The 10,691-nt window shown below is 42.7% G+C and overlaps 1 protein-coding gene across 1 annotated transcript; it reads left to right on the forward strand.

The window, feature by feature from the left end:
• Positions 1 to 2,663: 2,663 nt before the first annotated feature.
• Positions 2,664 to 9,809, forward strand: LOC119010255 (retinol dehydrogenase 13-like). The gene is made up of 7 exons (XM_037082235.1): positions 2,664 to 2,870; positions 4,416 to 4,534; positions 4,639 to 4,794; positions 4,879 to 4,983; positions 5,095 to 5,307; positions 5,443 to 5,544; positions 7,231 to 9,809. Exons 1-7 carry the CDS (start codon positions 2,806 to 2,808, stop codon positions 7,539 to 7,541), a joined length of 1,071 nt encoding a protein of 356 aa, XP_036938130.1. The 5' UTR covers positions 2,664 to 2,805; the 3' UTR covers positions 7,542 to 9,809.
• The last annotated feature ends 882 nt before the right edge of the window (positions 9,810 to 10,691 follow it).

A 10,691-nucleotide genomic window follows, 5' to 3' on the forward strand; every position in this document is an offset into this window, starting at 1 on the left:
GACTTGGAAGACAGAAATCGACATAACAGGGATAACCTTAATGCATCATCACCAAACAGCAGTGATCAGACGGGCCGAGGGGTGAAGAGGCTGGAGGCTGTTTTCACACAAATGAAGACTGCGCTTTTGAAGCTCTCTCTCTCCTCCCTGGTGAAGCCTGAACCAAGTGAAATGTGAGCTGTTTTAAAGCTGTCCAGTATCAGGAAGAAAAAGGGCAGAAAAAAAACAAAACAGCCCCAACAGGAGAATATAATCTCCCAGTTCCCTGAAACAAAATAATTTGACCCCCGGGTGTTTTACCGTCCTGGGTGGACACACTGAATAGCTGCATCTTCAGCAGCTCTTTGAGACGTCCAGGTACGGGCAGCGAGGCGAAGACGACTCTCCTCAGGGCTATATCTTGGGAGCTGTCATAAATCACAGTGGAGGTCAAGCACTGTGGGCTGACAGCAGAGAGCACAGAGGGTCAAACACACCGGAGACACACACACACACACACACACACACACACCTCTGAGCTGTGAACAAATGGAGCAGGGCCGCTCCTCCCTCTCTCTCCTCCTCACAGATTCACGTCCCAGTTTTTACTTTTAATGTGTCACCTCAAGTTTTTCCGAATCTTGTTGCAAGGGGGTGGCCTTGTTTTTACACTGTCCTCAAAATTCGACTCGAGTCTGCTCTGTGTACTTTGTGTCCTGGCTGCCCCATAAAGTGCAGTGTCACAGATATCTGAACTGAGCCTCGAGCTCAGATGGGGGTCTCCTAAAGTTTGTGGGGTACAATGACTCTTGTGGACCAAACATTAAGCTACATTTCCACCCAAATGACACATGAGTCCCAGTCCCAGTGTTGCAATATCGCAGTACAAATATAAAACTGTATGATTAATCAAGCAAAGGTCCCTCTGTTTTTTTCAGTTTGTGTGGTTGCCCTTTAGTAGTAATTGTGTGAAATTGATCTTTTTGTACACTATATTCACAGTTGACTCTCTCCACCTCCCTACATTCATATTTTAAACTCAGTTTATTTGATTTTTTTCCCCCAATGTGGTCGTGAATTTGTTCATGCACAGTAATCGCCTCTAGTCTTGCACATACTCAGGATAAAACTGACCTCCAAAGGCCCTCACAGTATACTATCTTTGGGCCCCTTCATGACCCAGAGCCCCAGAGAACTGACCTGGTGTCGCCCCCCTGCAGTTGGCAGCTCCGGTCTCAGGAACTGCTTTTGAAAAGAAAAAAGCTACATTCCAAGAAACTAAAAATGTTCTTCATGTCATCGTGGTCTAAAGACTTGCAAAGATTAGGCAAAGAGATCAGCTGATGTCACAACAACAGCCAATATTTTTACAAATTGATGACAACCATCATCGTCAATCAATCTGTCGAATGCTTTTGTGTGTAACTCCATGTCGATGTACCAAAGCACATTTGCCAAAAGCAATGTGCTGCGTTCAACACAAGCACCGGTAATCTCAGTTTTTTTTTTTTAATCTTAAATTTGAGTTTCAAATTTGAGTTGCACATTTACATACTCAAGGTTAAGTGTCTAACACAATCCTTTCCCCCAAAATACAATAATTCTAAGCATCTGGTAGTATAGTTGAGCATTTCCCCTCTGGTAATGCTGGTACAAACATTTAATGTTACGTTTGCTATAGATGATCTTGTCATTAGGAAAAGCTATCCAGCATTATTTACTCCCCCCCTGGTTCATATTCTTTGAAATTTTAACCCTGTTCCAAACGTTTGGGTTTTTTTTGCTTTGTGCCAAAAACAATCCCTCCAGATCTCAAGAGAATTTGGCCACATTTGCTTTGAACAGCAGGCAGTTTAGTGAACATGTGGAGTAACATTTAGGCGGAGGGGAAAAAAAGGTCAGATTTGAATTCAAAAGCCTGCTGCCGGAGTGCAAAGCTGTACTCCACCATCACACCTCCGGGCATTGGCCTGACTCTCCATGTCTCCTACTTTAGCTCTCTCTCTCTCTCTCTCTCTCTCTCTCTCTCTCTGTCCCCTCTCTGCTGCATCACCTTTTTTCAGTCTCACCCAGCTGGCTACACAAACAAGGCAGAGTGATTTTCTGACTGCGGTCACAACAGCAGTCATTTCACCTCTATTTTTCACCATTAAAAAATGTTGAAAAGCAGCTCACGGCCACATCTCCCTCCTCCACTGAACCCAAGTGTCCTCCCCAAGTCCTTATATGAACTCCTCCAGTATCTTATCCTTACCTCATAATATTCCATTTTTTCTGTTGAGTATGTCGTCACCAGGATGTTCTAATGAAAACAAGTGCAACATGTAACTGAGAAATTGAATTTTTTTTTTTTTAACAAAATATGATGTATCAAAGTGTTTGATTGATTTTAGCATAATAGCAGTATAATGCATTCACTTCTACACCCAAGAAATTAAAATTAATTCCAAATTAATTCTAAAAATGTAAGTATACAGACAAATCAGTTCACAGGGGATGTAAATAAAATACATAGAAGTTAAAAAAAAAAATCAGATTGTGTATTGTTGCTTGTACAGCAATATCTCACTCAAACACTTACCGTTAATTACTTGCGTTCTGCGTACTTTTCAGTCGGGACTGCATTTCCCACGATGCAGTGGGGCCCTCGCTCCTCGCGGTTGGCGAGTGGCAGCGGATGACGTCAAAATCATGCGCTCGTAACCTTGTGCTGCAGGAGAGTTGTCAGATGCGCTGTGGGAAGCACAGACACATAAACGTGTTGACAGGTTGTTGAGGCTGTGTTTGTTTGTTTTGTTTTTTTGGTATTCTGTCGTCAGGAGAGTCATGAGCAAATATATTCTACCAGCGTCTGTGTTTGGGAGCGTGTTTGGAATCGCTGTGCTGCTGAAGTAAGTCACTCTTCATTACATGACAGGAGGCCACTGTGTCCTGATGTAACTGTACATTTTACACTGCATGCGTCTCACTGGCTGCTGAAGTCATTCTGTTGTAGTACTTGGACTGCATTGTATTAAATGCTACTGACTTACAAGTGTTTTATTTCCTGGCATAGTGAGTGATGTAACTGCAGCTGTACAATCAGAAATACTGCCTCCTTGTCTGAATCAATAGTTGTTTGTGCCTCACAAAAGCGGCCTGAAAGTGCTGCTTTTGCAGTCAGATTGCAGTCTGTTCACACACTCACAGTTAATAAAGTTTGTGTTCTTTCTTTGTTTTTTTTTTCTATTTTGTATGTATATTCCTAAATGAGATAAAAACATTGCAAATGTGGCTGCTGTGAGGTGGTTACCCACAGGTGAAATGATACCAGTCACACCAGCAATCACACCAGGATCTGCATGTTTATTCCATAAGACAGAGCACTGTCAGTACACACACACACACACACACACACACACTGACACACAGAGCAGCACAGCAGGGCCTCTCTCGATCTTCAGCACAAAGTTTTTGCCGAGAGTTTGGACCTGCGTTACTCGTGCATCCTTTGTGTGTTTCGTTAATTAAGCTCCCCCTGCTGCAACAGGTGAAATGGAACTATGAAGACATTCAATATAGAACAATGCTCAGAAATTTTGACTGTATGATAGAATATTACTGTAGGATATCACACACAGGTTTGGAGAATGTTCACCAAAGAATGAAATTAAAAAAAAAAAAAAAACATAAATAACATTGACTCAGCTACACAAAACAACACACAGTGGAACCACATGTCCGTTTAGAAGTCATCACAACTCTGGTTTTCTTAAAGACATTGTTTGAGGTGAATCATCATAAAGCTGGAGCCACAGCCAGGTTGACCTGTGAAGGGGGCCCATGGGTACACCTGTTAAACACCATTTCTCCTGGTCGTCGTCCAGTTTGTACAGTCCGGCTCTGGAACCCCAAGACTGCTGTGTGGCAGTTTGATTTAGTGAATGAACAGCCAACGTTTACGCGAGATATAAACACAACACTTAAATAATGAAGGTTTTTAACTAGATTTTTGACACACACAGGGATGTGTGTTTGCTTAATGACTAGGCAATAAAGCAGGACCCCATTCACAACCACAGCCAAAGCCACACTGCTGTTTTCACTCATGTTTCTTTAAACACCTTTCATCAACCTGACAAGAGGTAATTTCAGCCAGAGTGATGTTATGATTTAGAGCGGCATATTACAGTTGATTTAATCTTGAGTGGAATAATGCTTATTAAGAAGTTACTCAAGGATAATGTATAACAGGGGCTCTCTAATGTAAAACAGCTGAGCTCTTCCTGAATAAATGCATTAGGCTGATTATAGGAGATTTGAATGGTGTGATTTACTACACAAAAGTAAGATAAACTACAGTTGTCTGCGGTACGAGGCAGACAGAAAGACTGTTGTTTTTTTAAGCTGAACAATGAGTTAGATGTTGCTGAACTTGTTTTGAATTATTCATGTAGGAACCATGTGACGGGTGGCCGGTGTCCCAGTAAGGCGACCATTAAAGGGAAGACCGTGGTCATAACAGGAGCCAACACGGGTATCGGGAAAGCGACGGCCCGAGAACTGGCCAAGAGAGGTGTGGAGAAAATATGACACCGCTCTGACTGTCTTAAACAAGCTGCGACTCTACTTCTTATCTCTCTGTGCCTCACTCCTCTTTCTCATTCCCACAATCGTCAGGGGGTCGCATCATCATGGGATGTCGGGACATGGAGAAGTGCGAGGAGGCTGCGAAGGACATTCGAGGGGAGACCCTGAATCCTCACGTTTACGCGTGTCGCCTCGACCTGGCCTCCATGAAGTCCATCCGAGAGTTTGCGCAGAGAATCAAACAAGGTGAAGGAACAAATCGGTGTTCAGCTGTAGAGAGAGAGCACACTCTGTAACAGTTTCTCAAGTGTTGTCTTCATTGTCTCTTAGAGGAGCAGCGTGTGGATGTACTGATAAACAACGCAGCGGTCATGAGATGTCCGGCGTGGAAGACGGAAGACGGCTTCGACATGCAGTTTGGAGTCAACCACTTAGGTACTTTGACTGATTGAAAAAAAGGGGAACTCTCTGCAAAACAACAGATTTAGATTCTCTTTATGTCCTGACAAACTCTACCTGACGCCGATAGTTTCTGTGCTCCTCCAGGCCACTTCTTGTTGACAAATCTTCTGCTGGATAAGTTGAAAGAGTCCGCCCCCAGCAGAGTGATCAACCTGGCCTCACTCGCCCACATCATTGGGAAGATGGACTTCGAGGACCTGAACTGGGAGAAGAAGAAGTTTGATACCAAGCAGGCGTACTGTCAGAGCAAGCTTGCCAACGTTCTGTTCACGAGGGAGCTCGCCAAGCGATTACAAGGCAAGTCTTCTGGCCGTTGCATATGTGGGCATGTGTGGGAGGGAGTACGGCCTATGTTCTTGTTCGTAATTGGCCATCGGATGTATAATTTTATAACAATGCTGTGTGTGTGTCTGTTTCGTGTGTGTGTTACAGGCACGGGAGTCACAGTGAATTCTGTGCACCCAGGCATTGTTGCCACGGAGCTCGGGAGGCACACGGGTCTGCACCAATCACCGTTCTCGAGCTCAGTGCTCAGTGAGTATTCCTCCTCCGTTAAGATTCTGAAGTTGGAGGAATCAATGAATACCTACCTCATGCATATGCAACATTTAGCTTTGGCTGTTTAAGCTCTGATATGCATCACAGGTCTTCTACTCTTAACTGTGTGTTCTCTATAAATAAGTAGTGCATCTGACTGTATTTCTGCTATGAAAAGTACAACTGCAATGCCCAAAATGTTCTTTTAGCTTTTCTGGCTACAGTATTTGATTTAAGGGGATCTTTTGGTTTTGAGAAAGATACAATCTGTCACAACATGCCATTATAACTGAAGCTTTGTGGCGCTACAGCAAGTCCCCAGACTACAAATCATGTATTGCACAATGAACAGACCAAGGAGGAAGTATATATAAACCCTTTAAAAGTGGTGCTTAAAGGTCCCATATTGTAGAGAGTGAGATTTCCTGTCGTTGGTGACTATAAAGCAGGTCAAGGTGCCATCTAGTTACAGTGAAACTATCGAAACGCTCCTTGGAGAAGTGAACATATCCAGTGTTCAGAAACTGTCTATAAATGACCCACCAGGACACTTGTAAGATTGTCACAATTATACAGTCACTGCTGCGAGCCATGTCCCCAGCACAGACAAGGCTGTAAAAACACTGGCAGAGCTGCTGCAGAAACACTTTCAGTAATGCCTGCTCAGGCCTGTGAGACCTGACCAATCAGAGCGGACTGGGGTTTTCATAAAGGGTGCCTTAATGTTGCAATATATAAAAAGATTCCATAACACTTGAGAGAATGTGAACAACAGGTCAGATGCCATGGTGCCTATGGCTTTTTTTGCAGTTGCATCTACTAAAGTCAGCATGCTAACCAGCTAGCCTCCGTTCATGCTGGTCCAAAGCTCCTGAGCTAGCAGTGTAGATAACAACTAACTAACTCTTGTGACACTCAGTATGCAGTATGTTATGCATGTAAAGTGTTCATGTGCAAGGCATTAGTATATGTAGCTCTCAAAATATTAAGTGGAGTTAAAAGATTAATTATTCCCTCTGAGTTGTAGTTAAAGAATACATTTTAAAACTTAAGTACAAATACAGTTCAAATGTTCACATTCCACCACTGGTTTTATTTCATAAATGGCAGTACAATTGCATGTCATACTTAAGTTTAAACAGATATCCCTAAAATCATTGTTACATCCCTTCACAGCTAAAATGTTCTTCATCACCCCAACTACACCTTAATTTAACATAACATTGTGTAAATGTAATATATGACGGTTAAAACAAAACCTCTGAAATCAAGCACAGTAGTGCAACTAATGTTGTTGCTGATTCAGTTTTGTAGTATTCATTCTGGGAATCAGGGAATTTGCCTGTTTGTAGTTTTCATTACGCAATGAGTGTTTTTTTAATTACCCGCACTCAGGGGTAATAAAATCCCCCCGCCGAGCGCAGAACAGTGTTTATTATTGAGTTAATTTGCAGTCACTGAAGAAAATAATAAAAATCTGCAACGTGCATCAAATTTGGCAATGAACAAATGTAATTGATGCGCAGTCATGAGAGTATTTCCTCTTCGTCGTAGCCCACAGACGACAATAAATCCAGTTAGCAAAGTTAATTTAACAAAGTGTTTTATGATTGGCTCTAAAATGGTGGTGTTCCAGCTGAGCTCAAACCAGTGAACCTGTGGTCTCCACCGACCTCCCCGCAGGTCCCTTTTTCAGCCTGTTAGTGAAGAGCCCTGAGCTGGGCGCCCAGCCCAGCGTCTACCTGGCCGTGTCTGAGGAGATGGAGGGGGTGACGGGGAGGTACTACGATGTGATGACAGAAAAGGAACCAGCGCCACAGTCCCTGGATGAGGAGGCCGCCCGCAGGCTGTGGGAGGTCAGCAGCAGTCTGGTGTGTCTGGAGGAGGAGGGACAGTCGGTCAAGTCAGACCCACCAGCAGAAGGCCAGGACAAAGCTGCACACACTGACCCAGGACAGGGCCCGGGACCAGCCATCAGTGCTGTTGGGCTATAGGTCTGTGTGGCTCCAGGGCCAGCAGATGAGAATGACCTTTATATCTAGAGCTGTGCCGGACTCACTGGAACATTTTTCTGTCCGAGTCTGTGATTCTGCTGGTCTGCGTAACGACAGTCTTTTGTACGTGCCTCTACGCTCCTGCATCAGGACATTTTCTTTAAAACATGTGTAACAAGCAGCCATTGCCAATTGACTCTTGACTCTTTTATTAAAGAGAGACTATGTAACATTTGAAAGAAATAATAGCACTTTCCTTCTCTTACAAATGAAAAGGTTAGTTCAACTTGCTCTCTTAAACACTCAGGGGTTTCGCTGATATGGCCTTATTTGGTCTGTTATGACCAGTAGCTTATGGTGGCTCCTGTTAGCAAACATACGGTGTTACTGACACTGAGGAGCGGGTCCATCTGTGGTCTCTTGCAGGTTTTTAAAGGAGACATTCTCATTTTCAGGGTCATTGGAGGTTTACACAGTCAAGTGCTCCAAAACACATTATCAGTTTTCTCAAACTGTCCAGTGCTCCAGCTCTGTGATCCCCTCTGTCTGAAACACTCTGTTTTAGCCCCTGTCTCTTTAAGGACCGCCCACCCGAATTATGCTAATGCATGACATGGTGAAGTAGTGTGATGCCACAAAATCACAGAATTAAAGGCTGGACTACTGACGAGGCGTTTCAGGAGCAGTGTTTTCTGTGGGAGAGGGGAGCTTCTATTAGTGCGCTCTTTGACCTTTTTAACTTTCAAGATCTTTTACATGCACAAGAACCTTTTATAAAACACCGAATGAAAGGAAGAAAGCAAAAAAAGCATAAAAGGTCTCCTTTAAAATGAACAGTCCCACTCTCTTGGTGTTAGTAAAGGCATTTACGTGGGTTGCATTGCTTATGCTCTCCCCTCCCCACACACACCAGAAGTTCTGACAGTGAGAGCATGAAGAGTGGCCAAAGTGTTTGCTTGGAAGATATGGAGGTGGAAGGGGTGGAAGCGTGCGCCTTTTTTTAGTATTATTAAACCTTATTTTAGAGGCACGCTCTGCACGATTTGTGGGTTGCTGTTTGTGGAAAAAAAAAACACTATTCAAAGTTGGCACCGACACCCCGCCTCAGAGACGGAGACGGGGAGAGACAGAACAGCAGTGGTCCAACGAGCTACAACGTGAATGAAGAGAGGGAGCAGCGGCAGTGCGAACAAAGCAGTGAATCAAACAGTTATGTTCTGATTGTGTCACAGCGGTTATGTTATCTAAAGCACAAAAACAATCGTGTGGGAGCGTGCCGCACTGCCAGATTTTGTGTGGAACATGCTTCGGCTGTGTGCTACCACTGGCCAGCACTGTGTCCCTCAGACCTACAGATCTGTTGCTCTGGAGCTACAGAGGAGAGACACATTCAGCAGGAGGCTTTAGTCATCATGCAAACACAGATGTGGTGTGGAAAAAAAATTCAGTAAGGCTTTTGACTCTAAAACACACACATCTTAACAAAAATGTATTTTTTTTTATCTGAATGCATAAGGAAGACTACTGGTGAGCTAAATATTGATATAAAAACCTCAAGAACAAAAAAAAAACAAAAAACATGGACCTGCCCTTTAATGAGTCAGTTTGTTCATTTTGTTGGCTTCATGACTCTTCTCTTCTTGTGCCAACTTGTGCCATTTAAACATTTACCAGAAAAAGTGTTTTGTAGTCTTACTGTAAATCGTTTGAGTTGAATTGCAACACACTTAAATAAAAAGACATGAATTGAGATGTATACAGTGGGTGGGCTTGGAGAATAAAAGAGAACATAAATTTAAAAAATCCCCCCCCCAAAAAAAAAAATCAATGTGATCTTTTTCATCTGAAAAACAAAACTCACCAGCTGTATGTCCACAATGTAGTTACTAGTGTTTCACTTGCTAATTCACACAGACACAGCAGAGAGATGAGAGATTTGAGTGGTACACAGAGGGAGTTCTTATGCAGCTCTGCTGTAGGTTCACATCCAGAGTAAAGCAAACGGTTTTATGTTTAGGATTAACAGGTTTTATAAAAATGACAGCAGAGAGCGCCATCTGGCTGCCAAATAGCAACAAAATATAGAATGTAGTAGCATGTGCATGTGTTTGCATTTCATTTCACAGATGTGTACATTACTGCTGGCATTTTATTTTGGTAGCAGTTGTATTTATTGATTTGATATATTTGAATGTGTGTGCTTTTTTATCCTGGGAGACTTGAGCTTTAGTTTATTTAAACTTGCAATAAAAATCAGTTTGCATCACAGAAGCATCATCCGCTTTCACATCATAGTTGTGTCAGTACTGTATGTGTGATATTTCAACGCGCTGGAGAGCAATGAACTTGAACTTGCCCCTATATAATAATGGCATTATAAACGTTGGCATTTAAAGCAGCATGCAAATGATTTTTCACAACAGACTGCGAGGAACAACAAAATAGAAACAGCACATTCAAAAGGATAAACTTAAAAAAGAAAAAAAAAACAAAAAAAACAAGTCAGTAATAATGTGAAGTATGTGATTTGCAGCTGAAGTGCGAAACACTGCAAAAACACTGGAAGCTCATTTGAAGTTAACGCACTCTGGGTAAAACCATCTGTGGAATAAAAAGGCAGAAGCATCTGTTAACATTTATTCGAAGTCTGAGCACTTTTATGTGCACTCCTCTCTCCTCTCTGTGCTTTTGCTCTTGTTTACTCATGCCTCTTGGAAAACAAATCGAGTTACAAAGCACTCATCTTACATTTTCTGATCCTCTCTGGGCAAAGATTAATATCCATCCCAAAAGTGTTGGAGGGATTCATTGCATAGGGCTTATTTCTCACGGCAAATCCCAAAGTACAGATCAATAAGGGCTGCTCTCTGCACTAATGCACACGATCAGTATTGGTTCCTGAAACTGTAAACCCTGGATCGTTTATTTCGGTGTTGGTTTACCAGAGGAGAGCCCTCCCTGGTGCCGTCCAAGACGAAGATGGTTATTGTAGATGAGCAACAGAATCGCATAGAAAGTGCTGGGAGACCTAAAATTCAGAGGTCAGGATTGATTGTATTCATGCGAGGCAGACAGCATCATGCTTTAAGTTTAAACCCTGCTTTACTTGTATATTCTTCCTATTGTTACGGTTTCTGTCTTAAAGGGACA

The sequence above is a fragment of the Acanthopagrus latus genome, chromosome 20 (assembly GCF_904848185.1).
Source record: "Acanthopagrus latus isolate v.2019 chromosome 20, fAcaLat1.1, whole genome shotgun sequence".
Classification (NCBI taxonomy): domain Eukaryota; kingdom Metazoa; phylum Chordata; class Actinopteri; order Spariformes; family Sparidae; genus Acanthopagrus; species Acanthopagrus latus.

Bases quoted from the DNA above. Each gene is read 5' to 3' on its own strand.
- LOC119010255 (XM_037082235.1), top strand. From the start codon at position 2,806: ATGAGCAAATATATTCTACCAGCGTCTGTGTTTGGGAGCGTGTTTGGA. The intron at 4,535-4,638 runs GTGTGGAGAAAA...CACAATCGTCAG, and splicing joins CCGAGAACTGGCCAAGAGAG to GGGGTCGCATCATCATGGGA. The intron at 4,795-4,878 runs GTGAAGGAACAA...ATTGTCTCTTAG, and splicing joins TGCGCAGAGAATCAAACAAG to AGGAGCAGCGTGTGGATGTA.